The 25,392-nt window shown below is 42.5% G+C and overlaps 1 protein-coding gene across 7 annotated transcripts in view; it reads right to left on the bottom strand.

Annotated features, from left to right (window-relative positions):
- Positions 1 to 4,732: 4,732 nt before the first annotated feature.
- HYDIN (HYDIN axonemal central pair apparatus protein) overlaps positions 4,733 to 25,392 on the bottom strand; it is a 335,679-nt gene continuing 315,019 nt past the window's right edge. For 5 of the 7 annotated variants that reach the window (XM_046683578.1, XM_046683583.1, XM_046683580.1 and 2 more), the window contains 7 exons: positions 24,166 to 24,385; positions 22,072 to 22,284; positions 21,052 to 21,215; positions 20,030 to 20,180; positions 13,755 to 13,985; positions 7,839 to 8,063; positions 4,733 to 6,302 (listed from right to left, as the gene is read on the bottom strand). In XM_046683578.1, coding sequence (XP_046539534.1) covers positions 5,820 to 6,302; positions 7,839 to 8,063; positions 13,755 to 13,985; positions 20,030 to 20,180; positions 21,052 to 21,215; positions 22,072 to 22,284; positions 24,166 to 24,385 — 1,687 coding nt within the window. In that variant the 3' untranslated portion in view covers positions 4,733 to 5,819. Of the gene's footprint in view, positions 6,303 to 7,838; positions 8,064 to 9,188; positions 9,754 to 13,754; positions 13,986 to 20,029; positions 20,181 to 21,051; positions 21,216 to 22,071; positions 22,285 to 24,165; positions 24,386 to 25,392 lie in introns of those variants that run through there. The other 2 variants (XM_046683582.1, XM_046683584.1) reach the window with 2 other exon arrangements.

The following is a 25,392-nucleotide window of genomic DNA, read 5'->3' as shown; positions in this document are numbered from 1 at the left end:
ATGTTACTCAGGTCACGTGACGCTGCAGCAGCTTCCGCCTTCCGCCGCGAGGACCCGCCCCTCGTCAGCCGCGCCCCCGCACGCTGGCCTCAGGTGGATTGGCCACGCCCCCGCCAGGCCCCACCTCCTCCCCTCACACTCCCGCCTTCTGCTTCGCGTAGCCTGAGTGGTTTGAGACTTGTTTTGTGGGGCGTGTATCCCAGACCCTCGACTGCCCGCTGGTGGTGGGTTTGGCGAGTTGTGGGCTTCTGTAGACGCTGGTGAGAAAGAAGGGGCTCATGGAGCTTTGACTCACTTGGCATAATTTATTCAATACTTACTGAACTCACTAGTTCACCACTTCGTCACCAGTTGCGAATATGCCAGTGTTTCCTAAATCGGAGTAACACTATCACGATTTTCGCCATGTCCTAGCCACTTGTACTATTTTAAAGATATTTTTCTCAAATCAACTAACAAAAAAACTTCAATTCCTACTTTAGCCGTGCTTATGCCCTAAAATCATGGGTTTGAATAGTTATATATTTTTCTAAAACATATTAAAATAAATTCTCAATTAAAAACAGTACTACCTGTCTACCACCTAGGATCTCAGGTGCCAACAGTGGCTGTTACCCCATCATTTGGAACTCGGCATGTGTTTACCATGCTCTGATCTCTTGGAGGGCTGGGTTACAGAGAGTGCGAGCCCCAAATCTGCTGAGTGCAGGTCTCCAGGTGGATCCACTATAAAGCAGCCCCTCTAAGTGCTTTCAACCACACTAGATGGTTGAACAGATACTGAAGTTATATGGTAAAATTTTAAAAAGCACTTTATGGATGCAGTAACGGGGAGCTGCATCAGAGTTCCTTATCATAAGCTTCCACAGTGGACAGGGACTTGGGACACGGGCTAGACCACAGTGGAGCCCGATGAGTATGAAATATGAACATAACATGTGGCGGTAGTTTTCTCTAATGAATGAAAAGTACACATGTAAAACTGACAACATTCTTAAAAATGGAGTATTATCCCCAATCCATAGATCAGAACCTATGGGACACAGCGAGTGAGAGGCTATGGTGGGCTGAATTCTAAGATGGCCTCTGAGATTCCTACCCCTTTGGATACATGCCTGTAAAACCCCTCCCCTTGAGTGTGAACAAGACTTGTAAATATGATAGGCTGTCACTCTTAACAATTATTATGTTATATAACATAAGAGATTTTGCAGATGTAATTAAGGTCCCTAATTAGCTGACTTTGAGTTGATAAAAAGGGAGATTATCCTGAGTGGGTCTGACCTAATCAGGTGAGGCCTTAAAAGAGGTTAAAAGAGATTTGAAGTGGGAGAGAGATTCTCCTGCTGGCCTTGAAGAGTAAACAGTAACAACAGTGAACTGTCTATGATGGGCCACATGGCAAGCGCCTTGGAGTGGTCTCTAGTTGCTAGAGTGGTCTCCTGTTGTCAGTTGCCAAGAAAATGGGGACTTCAGTCATTTGGCTGCAAGGAAATGAATTATGTCAACACACTGAGAGAGACTGGAAGTGGATTTTTCCCCAGTTGAGTCTCCAGATGAGGATGCAGCTGGCTGGCATCTTGATTTCAGCCTGTGGGATCCTGAGCCAAGAACCTAGGTCAGTCTATTCTGGACTCCTGACCCATGGAAACTGAGATAAGAAATTTGTGCTGTTTTAAGCTGCTAGGTCTGTGGCAATTTGTTATGCAGTCACAGAAAACAAATACAAGAGCTAGCCCAAAACTCAGTAAGCCACCGAGAAACTGTGTCTAGAAAAATCCATGAAAAATGCGCTTTCCTTTAATGATGGGATTTTCACAGCTTTTAAACCTTTGCCAACACAATCCAATGGATGAAGGTGAGTTCACCAACAATCTGAAAACTGCCCCCAATATAGATTTATCTCAAGAGAAAATGTATTGCTTAATAGTTTCTTCCTCTTACCTTGAGACCAAGTAGCACTGGTAAGGCCATTTCCAAATGTCTTACAAAGTTTATGTCTAGGATTTTGACGATGGTTGATGCAAAACAATGAACACAAATCAATGGAAATCATTTGGCTCTGTTTCTCCTGTGTGTATTCATTTCCCCTGGACCCGTATCTTATGTAACGTTCCATCTGTTACTTTTGCTGTTTGGTTTGACTTTTTCTTAAAGGCAAACTAAATTTCCCAAGGGTTGTAATGTGATACAGTTTTTAATAATTGAAACCGTAAAGAAATATTTTTTACCAGAACGAACTCTTTTTCTCCTGAAATCACATTCTGGACTAGGTTGCTAAGAAACCAGTTTCTTACTTAATGTCCTACCTTTAGTTTAGAAATTCCTGGAAAGAAGTGGTTGCTTTTCTCTGATATCTTGGAAAATGCCAACTAACTAAGGATATTTATGCATAAGTGGACTGGCAGTGGTGCTGAGAATAAAGCCCAAGGGCCCCCATTGCCATATCTACATGCTCACTTCTCCTCCGACCCTGGTGGCCAGCCCTGGCCAGGCCTGCCATGCTCAGACTCTTCTAGACTAGTGGATGACTGATACGCCTGCTTGCACACTGGCCATCATTTCAGAGCTGTAACTCATCTGTATCTGTGTAATGCCTGGTTGTTATTACATAACTTGCAGATATTGTAGCAAGAGGATGCTGGTGACACTGTAAGAAATTGTACCCAAATCTTGAACTGTATGTAACGGTTTATCCAACAGCAATGTAATTTTGTGGGAGTTTCAGGACAACATGGTTGAGGGTGTAAGAGGCTTGGGAAATCCCACACTTGGGATTTCTTGAGATGTGGCAGGCCCTCATGGTGTCACAAAATCGTCATCTCTGACCTAAGGCGTGTCTCCCCAAAGAACTGGTTAGACTTAAGATGCTACACTCACCAGGGCCTTTGTGTTGAGCAGCATCAGGGGGTCCCATTCATGTAGTATTCTGTGCACAGCGCTCCCTGGAGTTGTGCCGCCTGGTGGCCCGGATGTTTTCTGAAGAACCCCCAGTAGGAAGTCTTCTGGTCTGCTTTGTTGAGAATGCATTCTTTCAGATGTAACTTCCACTAGTTTGTGTCACCAAGCCTCTTCAGCCCTCTGTTGAGCTATTTTGCCGTTCCAAATTTGCCAATATGAAATGACTTTGTTATTGTCTTTCTGAGGCCAAGGAAGCATGAGAACAACCTGAAGGGTAGAGACGTACCCCATCTCAGGTCATCCTGCAAGGGGGTTTGTGCTGGGCGAAGTCTGAGCTGGGCGATGGTCCCAGGGAGAAGGGACTGCCTCCTCGCTCTGCTTGGGGGCCTGCAAGGCTTTGGGCCCTAGACTCAGTGGCTTGGGGAGCTGGAGCAGGGATAAGGGGGAGGGGGAGTTGCTCCTGGCCACCTGAAGGCACCATTTTTCCCGCAGTGACACTAGGAAGTGGCCAGTTTCTATAGCAGCCAGTGTCTGGGGTAGTGGCTGGGAGCCCTCCATCATCAAGAGAACATATCAAAATGCTGACTGTCCCAGTTAGAGGGGTCTCCGAATCTCACCATGCTCTGGCTGCTGGCTTTTAGCCAGCTTTCGTCCATCTTTTCTTCAGTTGCCAACAACCATTATCATACTGAGTTTAAAACTGTTGAAAAGGAGCCCCTTTTGAAGAATTGCTTCCCTACCCCCAGCTATGCCTCCTGTGACTGGGTGGGAGGAGGGACATTTTGGGGAGGCCGTAAGCAGAGACTCCTCTCTAGGGCTCTGAGGAGAGCGTTAGGGCTGTGGATTCCAGGGTGTCAAGTTCTGTTAGTGGCCTTTAATGCCACGCTCTCAACAGCAATTGTGCACGCGAATCCCCTGGCGATGGCATTAAAATGCAGACTCAGATTCAGTGGGTCTGGGGCCCGGCCTGAGATCCTGCATTCCTAGCAAGTTCCCAGGTGCTGCTGATGTGAGGAGACTCAAGGCTTCAGAGCTGTGCTGGTCACGATGTGATCCTCAGACCAGCAGCAACAGCATTACCGGGAACTTGGCAGAAGTGCAAATTCTGGAGCCCACCCAGACCCACTAAATCAGACACTCTGAGGGTGTGGCCCGCAATCTGTGGTTTAGCGACCCTCCAAGTGATTCTGGTACATCCGGAAATTTGAGAACCACTGGTGTGGTCAGACTGTGTATGTGCGGTCATAGCATGTGCTTGTTGATCTCCGCCTCCTCTCAGATTGTTGCTTAGTGCATCCTTTCTCATCTAACCCCTGGGAAAATTTGTCATAGTTCTTTGTCTTTATGCCCACTAGCAGTGTCTTTGGTGGTTACAAAATTGAATTTGTTAAATTTAAGTCTGCAAATAGTTTAGGAAAAGCTTCATTTGGTACTAGCTGTTTGTAAAGTGTACTGGGCTGAGGGTTGGGGAGATGTACAAAAGTAGTAGAAGAGTCTGTTTCCATTAAAAAACACCTCCAATAGCTCATTGAAACACAGGTTGCTGGGCCACACCTCCGGCGTTTCTGACTCAATAGGTCTGGGATGGGCCCAGAGAATTTGCATTTTTAATAAATTCCCAGGTGAAGCTGATGCTACTGGTCCAGGGACCATTTTTGAGAACCACTCCTTTGGACCATTCATTCCCAAATGGCCATCTTCTTTCATGCCTCCTCCCTCTCTTGCAGGTAGGCTGTAGGGGATGAGTAGGGAGAAGGAGGTGGAGGCAGGGGGACTCTCCGGCAAAGATGTGTGTGTGGAGAAGCAAATCCACTCCAGGGCCAGGCTTTAACCATCTTTATTTCAACAGGTGGTGCCAACAGTAGGTGGTCCTATTAATACACACTGAAGGACCGAGGGGAAGAATCTCGGCTGAGGCAGACGTCATCCTCCTCCTTGGATGTACTGCTTTCCCTCTGAAGAAAGGCACTGACTTAAAACATCACCCTCCACGTGCACACAAAATGGCTGCAGTTTCAGCATATCAAATTGGGACGTGGTCCTCTCCCTGGAGAATGTTCCTGACTCAGCTGCAGTATTAATGGCCAGGCAGGTGTTTGATCTGTAACACTGGTTCTCAACTCTGCTGTACAAATTTTAAAAAATGATGCCCAGGGTCCCTCCCCAGACCAATTAAATCAAAGTTTGGGGAGGAGGGTTCTGGACCATAATTAGGTGATTCTGATGTGCAAGTGGTCCGAGAATCACTGCTCTACAGGCAGATTGCTGTGCACAGGGCTGGGGGTGGGAGTGGAGGGCTGGGGTCTCAATTAGCGTTTCTCCAGGATCTGGCCTTCAGTGAGAACTTGCTGTGGGGAACAGACATGGGATTCGGAGACAAGGGACCATCCCCAGCCCGTGTCCCTGCAATGACTGCCCTGATGTTATCTGTTCATCGCTTTGAAAATACTGACTTACTTGGCTTTTATGTGAAAGGAGAATAAGATATCACTTCAAAATAGAGCCATGTCTAGGGGCTCTTTAAGCCATTATGGATTTTTAAGAGGAAATTGTGGTGCCCCAGTGTCATGCGCCACCAAGTGCTGTAGGATAGAAGGTCATGAGTGTGATGCTTGAGTCATCTTATTAAAAATGGGGATTCTTACATAGTACTTGAGCTTGGGGAACATGTTAAGGAAATCCAGAGACTTGCCCTTGCGAAGTAAAATACAGCTGTTTTGTGTATTACCATGTTTAATATGACATATATGTTTCAAATACATATAATATGGAAATAAGTGCCTCTATAATTGAATTAGAGGATAAGACAGTACCTTTAGAGTTCTGTTTATTTTCTCTACTCTTCGCCAGGCTAGAATGATATAGATATTAAGGCTGAGGAGATGGCTTTTTGTTGATGCAGCTGACCCTGAGTGCTACTAAGGGGTGATCCCCTTCAGATAATAAACCCACTTAATTCCTGTTTCTCTGCCTTCGCCGGGAGGGCAGACCACAATCAACTTGCTGGTGATGGGTGTTTTGCTGCCTGACGGGTTTCCTTCAAAGGAGACTGTGATGTTATTGACCTTCTTGGGCCGCACGGAGTCCAGGGCACGAACAGAGAAGGCCGGGTTCTCCACGATGTAGGAGAAGGTGACGGGCTGGTAGAAAACATTCTTGAAGGGAATGACTATGTTGTACCCAGCTCGGATCATATACGGACCTTGAGGCTTGGGGGGCAGAGCTGTTCCAAAGAGGGGGATGATATACTCCCCGCCTGTAAGTGATGACAGGATCAGGAGGCCCTTGGTCTCACCCAGGTGGCTGGGCTCAAAATAGACTTCCACACTGACTTCGGTGCCTCCCTGAGCCCCTGGGGCTGCGTTAATGACCTTTTCCGTGTGGAAGTCTGGAGAGTCGGTCTGAAAGGGAAACAAAGGCACTCGGCTCACACAGGATCCTGAAGAGCATACCAGACGCTCAGGTCCACCCCGAGCCCCTCCACTCTCAGACATCAGGCAACCTGTGTCTGTGTGAGGCCAGGCAGGTTATACAAAAGCCATGTCCTTATTAACTCCCCTGAAGAGCAGATATTCCTATTATCCCTATTTTACTACAAAGAAACTGAGATCAAGAGATGTTAATAACTTGCCTGAAGACACACAGCTGGATTATGTTGGTATGGCAGTCACTGGTGCTGTTCCCCCATAACCCCTCCTTCTTCCCTTCTGTGCTCAGGGAAGACTGAAAATTCTGGCTCCTCGTGGATGGGTGGGACCAGTTCTGGACAATTAGTTGCGAGCAGAAGTGAAAGGTGTCACTTCCACACTAGAGCCTTTCCTTGCCAGTGTAAGACCCCTCAGGGTCTTCTTACCCCTCTGGTACTATGACTGGAAACATTTGAGATAGTGGTTGCCCTTCAGCCTGGGTCCTTGAGTGGCTGTGACAAGCAGAGTTCCCTGCTGAACCTCACTGGATAGACAGCATAAACGAGAGACAAATCTTTGTTGTTTTAAGCCACTGAGATATTGGGGCTGTTTGTTACTACAGCATAACCTAGCTTCTCCTGATTGACATGACTGACCAAGATCCTATGCTTCTTGACTATAGCACAGGACCCCTGATGTTAACTGGGCACATGGCCACCCAGTGTGAAGGCTGCACCTCCTAACTCCCCTTGCTGCCAGGTGTGGTCCTATGAAGTTTTGTTCAGTGCAGTGTGAGTGGAAGTGATATATGCAGCTCCCTGCTTTTCCCCTTGTAGTTGGCTGGAACATGGATGTCGCGGTAAGCCATTTTGGTGCCTGTGGACCAAAGCAACTCTCCAACGAGGGAAGAGCATCAGGACTGAAGGAGTCTGGGGGCCTGATGTCATGGAGCCGCCATTCCAACCCAAACTGCTTATGCCCACAGTGTTATTCGACAGAGGAATAAACTTCTATTTTGTTGTTATTTTGGGTTTCAGTAGTTAAACCTATATTCCAACTGATATAATAGGTAACATATTATGGGCCAGGCTCTATGAAAACGGTCTTTTATACATATTTAAAAATCCTCACAGTAATCCTGTGAGGTCGGAGTATTATTGCCATTTATAGCTAAGCTTAGAGAGCTTTAGTAAATTATTCATACGAAGAGTAAGTGGTGAAGGCAGGAGTCAAACCCTAGTTCCACAGCCTACACTCATGACCACTGAGCTCTACTGTCTCCCTGTATTGATGACTGAGATGTTGGGGAAGCAAAACTCTCCCCACCCCCAGCCCAGCTTGTTAAGATAGAAAGTCTGTAAGGGAGAACCCAGGCCTGGTGCTATTTATTTCTAGTGGGAGTTTCCAGAGATGAAGCTCCTCACTCTCTCTGAGTTTCACACTTCTGCACCCTCTGTGTCTTCCTCCCATTATTTTTGAGCCCAGACTTCTGGCAAGGGAAGGGCGAAGGGTGGGGCAGGGGCTGCTCACCCTGCAGTAGTATTCTGTCCTCTGCCGGGTATAATTGGTGAACTTGGCAAAGATGCTCTGGCCACCGCCAAGAACAGCCTGGAAGTAGACGGGCTTTTCTGGCAGTGCTGGTGTGGCCTTCAAATTGAGCTCATACTGGTAGTAACCCAAATCACTGTTGTGCAGTGTTAGTCTCCCCAAGGTTTCTCCAGCTTTCAGGGGCTGGAATTCAAATGAGAATGTGCCCTGCAAGAGAAGACAGAGGCTGCTGTGGTGCTGAAAGTCTGACCCAGCCCCTACCACCCAGTGACCTCGGAGCAGGCTGGTGGCAGAAATGGTGCTTCACAAGCAAATGCTCACACTGCTTTTGAGCCTAGGGAACCTCTGTCCAAACTAGCTCACTTTCCTGCCCTTGGACCCCTTCTAGCTTTCCCTAGTCCAGGTACTTCTATATCTGGAATCTCCTTGAATCTAAAAAACAGGAGCTGGATCCTCTCTTGAGCAACACATAGGGAGATGGGGGCGGGGGGGTGCTGTCAGCAGGAGGGCTGAAGGCTGGCGGCTCTTTCTCTGCTCATAGCCAACTTCAGAGCAGCTTCCTGGGTTCTCCCTCCATTTAGGGGGTACTTTTTCCTTCCTCTGTTACCAGCCATAGCAAAACAAAACAAGAATGAAAGAGTATTGCTTATAATAGCAAAACAAGGGAAACAATTCAATGCATTAGCAGTAAGAGATTGGTTAAATAAATTATAGTTTACCCACTTCAGTGGAATATTATGTGGCCATTAAACAGGAAGAGACAGAGCTATAAGCATTAGAATGAAAGGTATTGATGATATTGTCAGTGGAAAAAAGGAGGTTCCAGAAATGTATTAAAAGTATGAGTTTATTTTTATGGAGAAGAATATGTCTATGTATGTATAGAAAAGAGACAGCAAGGATATATATCAAATTGTTACCAGTAGTTGTTGTCTTAGGGTGGGAGAAATGGGATTGTGGGAACTTTTAATTTTATTTCATATACTTTTGTATAGTTAAAATTTTGTGTTTTTTTTTTTTTTTTACCATGAGTAGGTATTGTTTCTTTAAAAAAAAAACACTAGTTCTTATTGAAAACAGAATAAAAAGAGGATATCATTAAAAGTTGTAGATGTTTAATAGAAAAGAATATAGTATATAAATTTAATGATTTTACCAATTTAAAAAATTTAGTTGAAAATGGACAAATGTATAAACAAATGTAACTTACAAAAACAGACAAGAAGATTAAAAAAAACCCTATATAGTCCTATAACCATTAAAGAAATTTAATCAATAGTAAAAAATTTTCTCTTAATGAAATTCCCGGATCATTAGGCTTTACTTGTAAGTCCTACCAGACAATCTAGTATTCCACAAATTCTTCCAGAGAAAAGAAGAAGAAGGAACCCACCTCAACCAGCATAATCTTGATAACAAAATCCAACAGGGCTAATAGGAGAAAGGAAAGTTGGATGCCAGTTTCCCTCCTGAACATAGATACAAATTACCTAATAAAAATGTTATCCAACTGAATCCAGCAATATGTAAAAAAGAGAACACTACATGACTAAGTTGCATTTATTCCATGAATGAAAAGTTGGTTTAACATTAGAAAAGCCAATCAATTGCCACACAGACAAATTAAAAGGAGAACAATCATATGAACATCTCAGTAGATGCACTAAAAGCACGTGATAAAACTCAACATTGGTTCATGGTGTTTTAAAAAAGCTCTCAGCAAACTAGGAATAGAAGGGGATATCTGTAATCTGATAAAGGGTATCTATAAGAAACCTGAAACAAACATCATAATAAATGGTGAAACTTTGAAAGCGTTTCCTTCAAGATCAGGAAAAAGACAAGGATGCTTCTATTGTCTTTCTAGTCAATGTTGTTCTGGAGGTCCTAGATAGCCCTAGAAGGTGGGAAAAGGAAATTCAGGAAAAAGTTTAAAAAGGAAGAAATGAAATGGTAATTATTTACAGATGATATGATTGTACATTTAGAAAATTTAAGAATCTATAATTAAAATTATTATTAATAAATGAATTTTATAAGATTGGGCACAAAGTCAATATTCAAAAATCAATTAGATTTCTACATGCTTGTAACAAATAGACAATGCAATCTTAAAAAGATGCTTTTTACAATAGCATTAAAATATGTAAAACCTAGAAGTAAATCTAACAAAAGAGTAAGGCCTCAACATAGAAAACCAAAAAATGTTATTGAGAAAAATTAAAGACAACTTAAATAAATGGAGATTTGCTCATGGATTGGAAATCTCAAGATTGTAAAGATTTGAAGTCTTCCTATGATAGACAGGCTCCAGGATGGCCTCCAGTAATCCCCGCCTCCTAGTAGTGACACCCTTGTGTAGTCCTCTCCCACACTGAACCAGAGTTGGTCTGCGTGACCACTAGTATATGGCAAAAGGGATGGCATGTCACTTCTGAGATTATGTGGAAAAAGACTGTGAATTCTGTCTTACGCGCCCTCTTTCTCCGCTGCTGTCTCAGTTTCTCTTAGATCTCTCACTGTAGAGGGAGTGAGCTGCCTTGTTGAAAGCAGCTCTAGGGGAAGCTCACATGGTGAGGAACTGAGGCCTCTGGCCAACAGGCAGCAAGGACCTAAGGCCTTTCCAACAAACACATGAGTGAGTTTGGAAGCAGTTTATCCAGCTCTAGTCAAGCCTTGAGATGACTAGAGTCCTGGCTGACTCTAATGTCATTTGAATGCTCAAAACCAAGTTACTGAAACTGCCTTCTAAGACAAAACCCTGGACCGAGAGAAACCTCTGAGAGTAGAAGCTATTTGACCATAACTGAGATACTAAAGCCAAAGGAAAAATAAAGCTTAGATTAAAGTGGAGAGGAGAAAAGGGAAAACAAATATTAAAAGTATAAAGCTGTATTAAAAAAAATTAGTAGTAACTACAGAAGAGAGAACCTTGGATATATGAAGCTATGAAAGATATCCTGGGCCACCTTTTCCTTCTAAGAGCATGGAAAAACTTCACATGAGCAACAGAAAAGGGGTAGCAAAGTGTATAGTGAGCAGAATAATATTGCTATAGACAAGGAAGACATGGCAGGAAGAGATCTCTACAAAACTAAGAGAAAGAAACAGAACAGATAAGATGAAGAGAAAGCACAGGGTAACACATAAAGATAAATATTACTATTTACATTAAATATAAATGATGTAAATGCTCTGGTGAAAAGTAAGGATTGCTAGACTGGATTAAAAAATGAAATGCATCTCATCTGTTTATAAGAGGCAAATTTAAATTATAAGGATACAGAAAGGTTGAAAATATGTTGATTTAAAAAAAAACATACCATGCAAATATTAACCAAAAGAAAGCGGTATTAATATTAGACAAAATAGACTTTAAGGGAAAAGCATTACTTGAGACAAAGAAGATGACTTCATATTGGAAAGAGTTTCAAGTCACCAGAAAGATATTATAATTTTTATTTAACTAGCAACTAGCTTCAAAGTATATAAAGCACTACAAGGATAAACAGACAAATCCACAATCATAGTACAATACTCTAACATACTCTCTTAAAACTGACCAAACAAGCAGACAAAAATAACTGTAAGGATGTAGAAAACTGTACATCCAAATGGCAAACACATTCTTTTCAAAAATAGATAAGAGGATTTTTAGAAAAAGACCATATATTTGGTCATAAAGCAAGTGTAAACAAATTCTAGAGACTGAAATAATCTGGGATATATGCTCTGACCACAAAATAATTTAAAAAGTGATAAGCAGAAAAACCCACATTTGGAAATTAAGAAACTTCAAATAACCCATGAATTGAAAAAGAAGAATTAATAATAATGAAAATCAGAACAGTTTTGAACTTAATGGGAAAAAATACTGCATATAAAAATTTGTGGGCTGCAGCTAAAGCAGTAGTTAGATGGAGATTTATAATCTTAAATGTATATCATAGAAAATAAAGAAGACTAGAGGTTAATGCACTGAGCATTCATCTTAGAAATTAGATGAAGTGCCAGTAACCCAAAGGAGGCAGAAGGAAGGAAATAATAAAGAGTAGGCATTAAGCACCTAGAAAGCAACCATTCAATAGCGAGTACCAACAAAGCCAAAAGATGCTTTTTGAAAAAAATAATGTTGAGAAACCTCTAGCAAGATTGATCAAGCAAAAAGGCACAATAACCAATATTAGAAATGAAAAAGGGGGCATCACATAAAAAAGGTAATAAGAGGATATCAACAATGTTGTACCAATATTTTAACTGTATGGGTGAAATGGACATGATCTTATTACGGACTCAAGAAGAAACAGAAAATCTAAATAGTTCAATAACCCATTAAAGGAATTAAGTCAGCAATAAGTCTTCCCACAAGGGAAACACCAGGTCTCAGTGGCTTCATCTGGGAGTCCAAGGAAGACATAATTTCAATCTTTTATAAACTCGTTCACAGTATTGAGAAAGAGAGAAAATCCCCGACTCTTTTTATATGACAAGCAAACCGACACCCCAACTGGACAAAGAGTGTGGGAAGGGAAATTGTGGTCCATTCCCACTCCTGAAAAGAGAGGCAAATCTCTTACACAGACTGTTACCCAGCTGAAATCGATCTGTTTGTAAAAGGGAAATGGAGATCTCAAGGAATTGTCAGTTTATCAGGAGTTCATCAGATTGGTAAACTTTAAAAAATCTGACAATCCCAAGGGTTGGTGAACTCTCATTACTGATTGGCAATCATCTACTGACTGGCCAATGAAGGCATGCACACCCTATGACCCATGATTCTACCCCTGGGTGTACGCCGTGGAGAAACATATGCACGTGTACAACAGGAGGGAACTTGTGCAAAAAGATCCATGGCAGCGTTTCTCATGATAGCCAAACGCCGAAACCACACAAATGTCTGGCCACAGGAGAGTGGATATTAAACTTGTGTATAGTCATATGACGGGATATTCAATAGCAGTGAAGATGAAGGAACCGTAGCTGTATGCAACAGCACAGATGACTGTCACAATACACAATATTGAGCAAAAGAAATAAAACATTAAAGAATGTATAGAGGAGTATTTCTTTTTCACAAAGTTCAAAAACAGGCAAATCTAAACTATATTGCTTAAAAGCAAGAAATGTTATTATAAAATACGGATACTGGTAACATTTAGAGGGGAGGGAGGGAGGGTGTGGTGACTGGAGAGAGAGGTCTCTGGGGTTGTGGCAGTTTTTTATTTCTTGGCCTGGGTCTTGGTTATACAGATACTTATTTCATAATAGTTTGTTTGAACAAACACGTTTATACGTATGGAGTGGGAGTGCAGGCCGGACAGGCTGAAGCTGGGAAACTTATGCGATTTGGACGGAATGTGGACAGTGAGAGGTTGGAGCAATTAACTGATGAAAAGGAAATTTATCTTCCCATCAGTGTGTAATTCCAGGCCGTGTCCTCTCAACCAGTCAGAGGTTTCTTGTGCATCCTTCCTGAAGTGGTCTAGGCATAAACGAGCATGTGTATGTCAGTGTGTGTGAGTGTGTTGTACACTTGATACACCATTATGTACCTTGCTTTCCTTTTCACCAAATGTATTCTGTTACTTTTACAATTAGGAAAAACAAGAAAAATATTTTAACTTTGAACAAGGCAAACAAACACATAATAGAGACAAGGTTTATAAATAAGTCCCTTTTACGCATCTGAACCAAAGCTCTTCCATGCCCCTAGTTTATGTGTGGACTTGGGCAGTAGAGGAAAGGAGAGAACAGGAGTGTGACTGATCCTTTGTCCCCTGCCTTCCCGACCAGCGCCAGGCCTGGCCCAACCTCAGGGACACAGAATGTGGATCCAGAGGCCCCGTAGGCAGGGCCTCTATCCCAGATCTCAGGGGGCCCCTGCAATCAGGACTGTACCTCAGAGTTGGCAGGCACCACAAACTGGGAGGGCAGGCTGATGTCGGGCACCCTGCATTCCGTGGAGAAGGTCACCAAGAAGGGCAGGGGGTTCTCCACCTTGATGGAGGCTGACGTGCTCTGCCGGACGGGGCTCACCATCTCGATGGTTTTGATGGCGCCTGAGGGGATGACCCTGAAACTCACCGTGAAGAATAAGAACTCGCTGGTCACCTCGTTTCGGAAGATCACCTGAGGTCACAGGGAGAGCGGGAGGAAGCAGGGCAGGGTAGAGGGGTTAGCCGAGGTCCTCTGCCGTCTACAGGAGCTCCCTCTCTCCCTCAGCCATGCCTGGGTACATGAAGTCCAGGTGCCAGGCTGACACGGGCCTCCCAGCCCATCTGAAACTCTACCAGCCAGCCTTTCTCTTCAGGTATTCTGCTCTGGCTCCCCTCCGGTAAGCGATTATTAAATAGGCTGGGTTTGTGTTAGAAGAGGCTACAGCAGCACAGTCTAGTGCTGAAGGTGATGGTGTCCCCACTGGGGACAGCTGACTGGCCCTAGAGAACAAGCAAGACCTCAAGAGGTTCATGTTGTAGGGAGCTTCACTGCTATTCCTGTTGCTGCTGGAAAAGTTAATGATGATGATGATGATGATGATGATGATGATGATGATGATGATAATGGTATCTAACCCTTAATGAATGATTACAGTATGCCAGGTACTATAGGTACTTACTTAATTCACACAATTTGTAGGCAACATTACTATTTCTCTGACCATCTTTTTTTTTTTAAAGATGAGGAAACTGAAACTTAGCAACGTTAAGTATCTTGCCCAAGGTTACATGCAGAGAAGTGTCAGAACCAGAATTTCAACCCAGGTTGGTCTGACTCCAGAGCTCTCATGTGTGACTGCAGCATATTGTCCCCTCACCCTGCAGCTGAGTTGTTGATAAGCTGCTCACCTTAGTAAGTTCTTTTCCCAGATGACCAATGACGTCGAGCATCTTCTCATGTGCTTATTGGTCATCACATATCTACTTCTGTGAAGTAGAGTCTGTTCAAGTCTTCTGCCTTTTTTAATACTTTGGGTTGTTTATCTTATTATTATTAGGCAGTAATAGTTCTTTACATATCTAGCTTTTTGCTTTCAACCTCCTCCTGTCTTTAGCTTTAGAGTGCTTCTGACACCCTCTGTCTTGTAATGGGAGTGTTTAGTCTTTTACATTTAAAATATTATTTATATGTTTGGGTTGAAGTCTGCCTTCTTGCTAGTTCTTTTCCATTTGTCCCTTTTAGTTTTTCAGTACTCTGTTGCTACTTTCCTGCCTTCTTGCGGATCAATATGTAATCTTTTGGAATAGTATCTTATTTCCTCTACTGGCTTCTTAGCTATATTTTTAAAAGATTTGTAGTCGTTTCTCTAGAGCTGACAACATGAATTTTTAACTTACCAAAATCTATTTAGTCAGTATTTTATCAATTCCCCCTTTACAACTGAGCTTTTATGCTTCCTGCCTCTTACTTCCCACTTCACAAATGTCATAACCTTCCTGAAGTATAATTCCACCCCATCTTTCGTGTTTTCATTGTCATATCTTTTACATCTACACACATATGAACATCCACTTTACAGTATTGTATTTGCTATAAATTCTCAGTTGTCTTTTAAATAAACTTCTAAGAATAAAAAAATATATTTTTATATTTACCTACTTATTTACCTTTGCTTTTGGTGAGGAAGACTGGCCCTGAGCTAACATCTGTGCCAATCTTCCTCTATCTTGTATGTGGGTTGCCATCACAGCATGGCTTGATGAATGGTGTAGGTCCATGCCTGGGATCTGAACCTGAGAACCCCAGGCTGCTGAAGCAGAATGCGCCGAAGTTAACCACTATGCCACTGGGCCGGCCTCTTAGTTATCACTTTTAGTGCTTTTCTTCCCTTCCAGTAGACCCAGGTTTCCATCTGGTATCATTTCCCTTCAGTCTGAAGAGAACCTATTAGCATGTTATGCAGTAATGCAAGTCTGCTGGCAATGAATTCTCTCATGTTCTTTTTTTCTGAAAATGTCTATTTGACCCTCAATTTTAAAGGATATTTTCAGTGAATAAAGAATTCTAGGTTGGTAGTTTCTTTTTCTTTCAGCACTTTGCAGATGGCTTTTATTATTTCTGAAGACAAGTAAGTGGACATTTTTGTTGTTGTCGTTGATATAGCAGATTTTTTCTCTGGTTGTTTTAAGCTTTTCTCTTTATTATTGATTTTTAGCAGTTTTACTATGATGTGCACAGGCACAGTTTTCTTTTAGTTCTTGAACATGTTTATAAAAGCTGCTTTGAAGTCTTTGTCTGCTGAATCCAACATCTGGCCCTTCTTGGAGTCAGTTTTCATTGACTGCTTTTTTCTTGACTATGGATCACCTCTTCCTGCTTCTTCACAAGTCTAGTAATTTTTGTTTGTGTTCTGGACACTTTTAATGGTCATTGTAGAGATTCTGGATTCTGTTATCCTCCTCAAGAGTGCTGATTTTATTCTAGAAGGCTGTTCAATCGCTGATTTACCACCTTAGCCTTTTGTAGGAATGATTTTAAGCTTTGTTAGAGCACATTTGTGGAAAGCTCAAGGTGTTTCTCAAGACCTTGCAACTTGGTGGGATTCAATCTTCAAATTTTGTCCTGCCTGTGGACCATGTAGGTGCTTAGTTTTAGGCTTTTTAAGGGCTGGTACACAGAAGGTCTTATCTTAAGGGTCTTTCTTCTGGACTTTCTGGTATTTCAGTTGGATTCCTAGGATGTTAATGAGATGTCAACACAATCTCTCCATTCTGGCTGGGCCAGACCTCCAATGTTCCCTGGCGCTGATTAATGTATTGTACTTTTGTTCCTTTATCAACCTCAAAGCAGCTGCTCTCTGGTAAGTCTCGTGTAGTCTCATCCTGTGCTTGTGCAGTCCAACCCTCAGCCAAAGACTTTGATGGGAATGCTCATACAGGCTCTTGTTTCCTCCCCTTCCATGCACTGCTCCCTCCTCTCTGGTGCCCTGCGCTGTAGAGACCAGCTATTTCAACTGCACCAAACTCTAATTTCTGCCTCCTCAGTTCACTGGGGCTACTGTGCTTTGCTCAAACTCTAACCCACTGCACTGCAGTCAGGAAATCATCTCCAGGTACAGAGCCAATCATGGGGACTCATCTCATAAGTTTTCCTTCTCTCTGATGGATTGTAGTATTGTGCTGCCTGTTGTCCAATGCCTGAGAAGACTTGCCTCAGAGATTTTGTCCAGTTTTATGGTTCTTTATGGTTGGAGGTCTAGTTGCTCCATCATAACCAGAAGCGGAAGCACTTTTGATTTTTAAAAAACTTTTTTGTTGTTATTGTTAGTTTTAATACATATTACTGTAAAGAGATTCTGTCATCTGGGTTCACTGTCATTTTTACTCAAAAGTCTTTACACTTACATTTTAATACATATGTTTACTTACATTTTTCTGTTCATATGTACAGTTTATTAGTAACTCTATTCTCTCCCTACCCTTCTGTGTGAATGAGGAAACATGTCTTATTTCCCCATTTGCTTCCAACTGAATGAGAAAATTTTTTTCATTGCCTTATTTTATTCCTCCCCTTGCTATTTCCTATATCGAGGTCATATGAAATATTCACTTCAGATTGCTTTTCAGTAATTATTTGAAAGTACCTATCAATTTAATTTTGATTATTTGTTCATTGCATTCTTGTACTTTCCTCTTAGATTCATTTACTTACTTTTAAAATTTTGCTAATACAAAAACTTTTAATTTTGTACTTCTTTCAGACAGGGACTGTGTATATGGCTGGGTTACTTTGAATCCTTGCATATTTAAAAATGTCTATTTTTCCCTCATATAGTTTTGTCTGGAGAAAGAGTTCTAGATTTAAAATCATTCTGACTAAATAGTTTGAGTAGTTTACTCCGTTGCTTCTTGTATTCAGTGTTGCCACGAGAAATCTCATGTTATCATGATTATTATTGCCTTTTATTTTCTCTAGAATCATTTAGGACTTTCTCTTTTATCCTAGTTTTCTGCAATTTTGTTCTCATGTATTTAGATGTGAGTCTTTTTTTTCATTCACCCTGTTTGGCAACTTAATGGGTCCTTTCAATGAGAAGACTCAGTCTATCTCAAATAGCCCTGGAAATTTTTCTTCAATTATTTTGTAGAATACTCTCTGCCTTCTATTATCTTGTGTTTCTATTTCAAGAGCTGTTATCAGATAGATATTAGAACTTCTTGATTTATATTTTATGTCTCATACTGCCTTTCATTCTTTTTTTTGCAACAGGTTTATTGAGATACAATTCACATACTACATAATTCACCCATTTAAAGTATACAATGTAGTGTTTTTTAGTATATTCACAAACTGGTGCACCCATGACCTCAATCAGTTTTAGAAGCTTTTCATCACCCCCAAAAGAAACTCTCTACCCATTAAGAATCATTCTCTATTTCCTCTTAGTCCCTCCCCTCTAGCCCTAGGCACCACTAATCTACTTTCTGTTTCTATAGACTTGCCTATTCTGGACATTTCATATACGTGAAATTGTACAATATGTGGCCTTGCATGAGTGGCTTTGTTCACTTAGCATAATGTTTTCAAGGTTCATCCATGTATTGCATGTGTCAGTACTTTATTTCCATCTTTTTATATTGCCAAATAATATTCCACTGTATTTACCCATTTGCCAGTTGATGGACATTCCGGTTGTTTCCCTTTTTTGGCTCTTATGAGTAATGCTGCTATGGACATTTATGTACAGGTTTTTGTGTGGACATGTGTTTTCATTTGTCTTGGATATATCTAGGAATGAAATTACTGAATCATATGGTAACCCTATGCTTAACCATTTGAGGAATTGCCGCACTGTCTTCCAAAGCGGCTGCACCCTTTACACTCCCACTAGCAGTGTATGAGGGATCGGATTTCTCTACACCCTCACCAACACTTGCTATTATTTCCTTTCATTCTTGTCATTTCTTTGTGCTTATGTGCTAGAGTCTGGTGCTATTACTCAGCTCTATCTTCTAGCTTACTAATAACCTCTTCCTCGGAGTCCACTACACTATTCAGCCTTCGTCTATGGTTTTCTACTCCAAATAGTCTATTTTTTCATTTTCAGGGTCTCTAACTGATTCTCTTCCACAATGGCCTGTTCTTATTTCATGGTATGATTATCTTCCTTTATTCCGTCGAGATATTATTAATAGTCAATAAAAATCTTCTGTTTGCTATAATATCTCTTTCATCTCAGGGATTCTTATTTGTTGAACTGATATTCTATTTTGTGGTGGCTTTTTGTTTTCTTCAGATGTTTCATGATTCCTTGGTTTTAAGGTTCTCTGTTAGTCTGTCTGTGAATGCGATCTGAGTGGAGTGGGCTATTCCAGTGATTGCAGGAGAGGAGATGACACTCTGTGGGGTGGGTTTTGCCAGTATCTCCTCTGGAGTGGGGAGATGTGTTCCAAGATTCTTGGGGTTTTTTTTCACTTTAAAATCTTTCCCTAGTTGATTCCATCCTCCACTGTAGCTTCAAATACTATCTGTAAATGGGTAATTCCCATATGAGATCTTCAACCCTGACCTCTCCTGTGGGCTACTGAGCCATATATGCTCCTTTTCTTCAAAGCACTTATTTCATGCTGGAATTATACATTGATAGTGCAATTATTTGATTAATGTCCATCTCCCTTCACCAGACTGTGTGTTCCATGAGAACAGATACTGTGCCTATTTTTGATTATTGCTGTGTTACCAGAACTTAGTATAGTACATGGCATACATGCTCAATAGATACTTGTTGAACTAATGAATAAATTAGGAGAAACAGCTCATGTATGAAAGACCCTGTGGTGTCTTGGAGTAGATGGCTCTGAGTGGAATCCTGGCCCTGATGTTACTAGCTGTGTATGTTGAGTGCTGGACGCTCTATAAACAGCAGAAAATGGCATCTTTCATTATTGTGGTCTGGCGTTTGCTGGTTCAGTGTTACCTACTGCTTAAGGATTTTCATGATTCTGCTGCTTTTGAGGCTTGACATGGGCCTATTTGATGGCTGGTTGGCCTTGCAATCTGGTCTCATCTTAAAGAGGCTGGGAATCCTGAATGCTTTTACCAGGTCACTCTAAATGGTCAGCCCAGCAAGATAAAGACAGGCTGTGGGAGGGCATCTTCACTCCCTAACACCAGGATTGTCAACCTAGGGGTCAAAACTTCAGAGTTCCAGGGCAGTGCCTTTAACATGTGGATACCTTTGCAGTGTATAGTCCTTCCTTGTGGGAAAAGAAATTCAGCTTGTAGTCTTTCTTGGAGCCAGACAGTACATCAATGTAATCAAGACCCTTCAAGGTGACACTTAGGTCTGGCTTCTCTGGTTTCAACATCTCCACAATGACCCGGAATCTGGGGGAGCACAGGAGTACAAGAAGAGAGGATAGAGAAAATGAGATTGTTTGCCCGCATGAAAGAAGGAAAGGTGCTAGCTCTACTCTTGATTTTATGGAAAGAACATGGGTCCATGGTTCTAGTCTGCCAATGACAGTAACTACCATTTATTGACCACCTATTATGTGCCAAGTACTGAGTCAGTGCTCTGCATGTATTACAGGCATTTAAACCTCATCAGGTCTGTAGGAGGTGGATATCATTATCATCTCTATCTAACTAATAAGGAAATAGAGGTCAAGAGAAGAAAGATAACATGCTCAGGTAACATGAATCGTTATTGTTTGAACTAGGATAGAAACTTAGTTCTGGGCCTTTATTCACTATGCTAAGCAAGGAGCTTTCACTAAGTTATACCTCTTCTCCCAGCCTTTGGCTCTTTCTCTGTAAAAGGAGGGGGCAAGACGGGTTGTCCTCAAGCTCCTCTAGTCCTTACATTCTACTTTACTCCCACTGCAAATACAAGATACAGGGGCGTCCTTCTCTGGCCAGTAGCTTAGGTGATAAGACAGAGCACTCAATAATAACAACCATGATGATAGTTTTGATTATAGGAATAACAGCTAATATTGATTGAGTACTTATTTTGTGCCAGGCACTGTTCTAGGAGATTTACAAGTAATCAGCCATTCATAGATAGCTCTCAACGGGAGAATCTTTCTGGAGTCTTAGAGTTCAGGCAATGCGTGACCACATCAAGGAACTTCGTCTCTCAGTATTTTAGCCCCCCAGTGTCCTCTAGAGGCCCTGACCAGGGGAAGGGTCAGACTAGACAATGGAAGTCTTCCCTCTGTCTCCCCCACCCTGACCCCTTGCCCCACTCACTCACCTCTGGGGCTTGTTCAGCCAGTTGGTGATTGGCAGGAGCTCAGTGTAGGGCGTCTTACAGGGCACTTCACGGAAAATATTGGCCACGGCTTTGGGGAGCTCAGAAGTCCCATGCAGGGCATATAGCCAGCCAGTGCCATCTGGGAGGGGGAAGAAGAGGGTGCCCTAAGGAGAAGAAGAAATATGGTCAGAATGACACAGAGGGTCGTTTTTTTAGGTACCTCTCAGGAGTGACACAGAATTAACAGAGGCTTTGCAAATAAGTGTAACACTTTAGGAAAGCAGCTTGGTAATACGTTTCAAGAGTCATAAAAATGTTCATATGTATTTGAACCAGGAATCCCACCCCAGGGAACTTACTGAAGAAAAATCCCTCCAGAGGAAAAAAGTTTCATATATACATACACATACATATTAGAACCATTGATGAAAATTTGGAGATAAACATTCAACAACTGGGGAGTGTGAAATAAATTATGAAACTCTCATTCAATGAAATATTAGGCAATCCTTAAAAATCATTATCACGAAGACCACATAATTAAACAGAAAAAAGCTCAGGATATAACGTAAAGTGAAAATAAACAGGATGCAAAATTGGGTATGTTATGATGGCAGCTATGGCTGTATGTGAATAAGGATTGGTGGTGAAGAGAGAAGAAAACTTCGTTTTTCTTTAGGGTGGAAGATTGTGGCTTCTTTTCTTTTTTGATTTTTATTACAGTAACTATATATTTGTACAATTAAGCTAAATATTAATTGCTTGATGCTCAGTCCAGGACTCCATTTCAGAACTGAGCCCCCGGTTCCAAGAGATCCGCCTATACATGAAACATACGGACAAAAAGGCAAGCTTTGGGCTTGATAACTGGCATGCTTCTCCATTGTTCCACATGATTTAGGGGGTCCCCTCTTGCTCTAACATTCTCTAAGCTCCCAAACTCTGTCTCCTAACCTTGCTCACACAAGCCCTCCCTCCAACCATGCCAGGAAACTTATGGGGGGTGGGAGCTCAGCCTACCTGATGCTTGCGGTTCTCCAAGTTCATGGTGCGGGGCTTGTAGGTAATCTCATAGGGCTTGTTTTGCTGATGGGGCTCTAGCGTGATGAACTCAGGCCCCTCCCAGTGCTCGCCCTCAAAGACGGGGTGCAGATTCCAGGTCTGGTTGGTGCGGTTCGAAAGCAGGATGGTCTGCGTGTGCTTGGAGCGCACCTGGCAGGTGAAATTCACCACCTGGAAGAAAATGGGCACCTCACGCAGGCAGTGGACTTTACAGATCTGAAGTTCAACGGAAAGGTTCGTGCTGGAGATACATATTTGGGAATTGTCAGTATAGTAATGTTTTCTTAAAGGCCAAGAAACTGGATGAGATCATCAAGAAGTAAGTGTACTTAGAGAAAAGAAGGAATTTAAGGACTAATTCCCGAGGCACACTCCAAAGTTAAGAAGAATCAGAAAAGGAGATGAGAAAGAGCAGCTGATGAAATAGGAGGTAAACCGGGAGTGGTGGTATCCTGGAAGCCATGTGAAGGACGTGCTTGAAGGAGGAGTGACTTGTTCAGGGTGTTAAGTGCTATCGACAGGTCAAGTAAGATGAAGGGTGAGAACTGGCCATTGAATTTAGCAATGTGGACAGCGTGGTATGGATGTAAAGAGAGTCAAATAGATCAATGAACAAGGATAGAGTTCAGCGATAGACCCACACATACATGATCAATTGGTTTTTGACCAAGGTGCAAACGCAATTTAGTGGAGAAAGGATAATTTTTTCAACAAATGGTGCTGGAACAACTGGACATCCATACACACACACAAAAAAATAAATTTTGATCCATATCTTGCACTACATGTGAAAATTAACTCTAAATAGATTGAAGATATAAATGTAAAACTTGTGTCTTAAATACATAAAGAGCTCTCAAAAATCAGTAATAAGAAAACAAACTACCCAATTAAACAGACACTTCAACAAAGAAGATATCTAGATGGCAGACGAGTACTTGAAAAGAGGCTCAGCATCATTAGTCATTAGGGGAATGCAAATTGAAAACCACAGTGAGATACCACTACATATCTATTAGAATGTCTAAAATTAAAAAAGCTGACCATATCAAGTGTCAGCAAGGATGTGACACAAGTGGAAATGTCAGACATTGCTGGTGGGAATGTGACATGAGACAACCACTTTGGAAAACAGTTTGGTAGGTTCTTAAAAAGGTAAACATATACCTACTCCATGACCCAGCCATTCCACTCCTAGGTATCTACCCAAGAAAACGAAAGCATATGTTCTCGCCAAGACTTGTCCACACATGTTCATAGCATACTGCATGACTCCATTTACATACATTCTTTTTTTTTTAAAGATTGGCACCTGAGCTAACATCCATTGCCAATCTTTTTTTTTCCTTCTTCTTCTTATCCCCAGAGCCTCCCAGTACATAGCTGTATATTGTAGTTGTGAGTGCCTCTGGTTGTGCTATGTGGGGCGCCACCTCAGCATGGCCTAATGAGTGGTGCTATGTCCACGCCCAGCATCTGAACTCGCAAAACCCTGGGCTGCTGAGGTGGAGCGTGTGGACTTAACCACTCGGCCACAGGGCCGACACCCATAACATTCTTGAAATAACAAAATTACAGAGATGGAGATGATGTGTCATTTTTACCGTAAGCAATGTTGCCAGGATCACAGTTGAGAATGTGCTGTTAGGTTTCTAGGAACAGGGCTAGCAGAGGGTTAACCCAAGGCCATTACTATGTTTTCAACGATAGAGAGGGACAAAGGTATTCATTCTTTACTCACGGAGCTTATAAAAGAATTTGATCTAGCCAGAGATGTCAATTAAAGCTATCTTGAGAATATAATGCTTGAGTTGAGAGCTGAAGAATGAATGGGAATTAACTAAATGAAGTGGGGAAAATGAAGACTCCAGCAGTGGGAATAGCACAGGCAAAGGCCCTGTGGTGGGAAAGAGCAGGTCTGAATGTTTGATGTGGGAACTGAGGACTGTTTAAACAGAGCCAATTGTTTCTAGAAGGCCTGGCTGAGTTCACTTGTGGTGCTTGCTGGGCCCACTCTGGCCCCTGGCCCGTCCCTGGGCAGCATCTACTGACCTCTTTTATTGCAGGTGGTCCCACGCAGACTCCAGAGAGGGTTAGGCTCAGAGGATTGCCTCCCTGGATGAAGCAGAGTAAGTTTTTATAGAGACTCTCCTTGCCCACCTCGGTGGGATGGTAGACCACTTCGAAAGAAACCTCCATGCCTGCAGTGATATAGCCTTCTTCTGGGCTGATGGAGAAATGAGGCTCACATTTTCCGGCATCCCATTTAAACCTTTTCCAAGACAAAAGGAGGCAAGGAAGACAGTTTACTAATATCCTGGAGGTGTCCTCAATGCTGCTGAGAACAGAGGCTTTGCCTGCACTTCTAGTTGGAGGTTCACCCCCCTGTGCACTCCCCAGGGCCCTGGAGCCTGGGAGAAGAAAGATCACCAGGCAAAGCAGAGGCAGGTGGGGACAAGAGTCAGGTCCCTCCCAGGTAAGATGACTCGGCTCCTTCTCAGAGCTGAGCAGGGAGGGAAGTGGCTGCATCTTCTCTTATGGTTGCCACAAGTGACACATTGGGGAACATGAAGTAGGCTAGGACTAGAACCCTCCAGAGACCGGGGCCTTAACCACTTCCCACACTGCCTCTCAGTCAGATCCAGGAGGTGGAGATGATCCCTTCACTTGAGAATTGTACTGGCTCTTGGTTTTGGGATCTGACGGCCCTGTGTGGTCATCCCTTGGTGATCTGGCACTTGGTCTGGGCAGGGACAGAGGGTGGATGGTGCAGATCAGTGCTTCCAGTGCCAGGGCCACCATACTGCACCCTCAAGGTGCTGTTCTCACTGAGGTCTATGTGAAGGGTGCCCCCTGCAGGTGTGCAGTGTGCAGACTGCACAGCTATGACAGCATGCCCGAGTAATGACAGGGGTGGGCACCTGCCAGCAAGAGGGAAGAGCCTTGGATGGAGAGCTGCTGTAGATATACCTGGCTTCTAATCCCATCTTTCTCACTTCCTGGCTGACCACAGGCAAGTCACTTAATCTCTTTGGGCCTCAACTTCATCTGTGAAATAGGGACAATATAGTAGCTGCCTTAGAAGGTCCTGGGATAATGAAATGGGATATTCTATGTAAGAATGCTCAGCATTGCACCTACACACTGTAAGTTCTTGCTAAATGCATTATTTTGGAAAAGTTACTTCATTTCTTTGCACCTCAACTTTCTCATCTGTAAAATGGATCAGTCATAGTATTGGTCTCCTAGAACTGTTGTTTGGATTAAATGAGATGAGCC

The sequence above is a fragment of the Equus quagga genome, chromosome 13 (assembly GCF_021613505.1).
Source record: "Equus quagga isolate Etosha38 chromosome 13, UCLA_HA_Equagga_1.0, whole genome shotgun sequence".
Lineage (NCBI taxonomy): Eukaryota > Metazoa > Chordata > Mammalia > Perissodactyla > Equidae > Equus > Equus quagga.
Note: the sequence above shows the minus strand (reverse complement) of the source record. Positions and strands in the feature narration are given on the sequence as shown.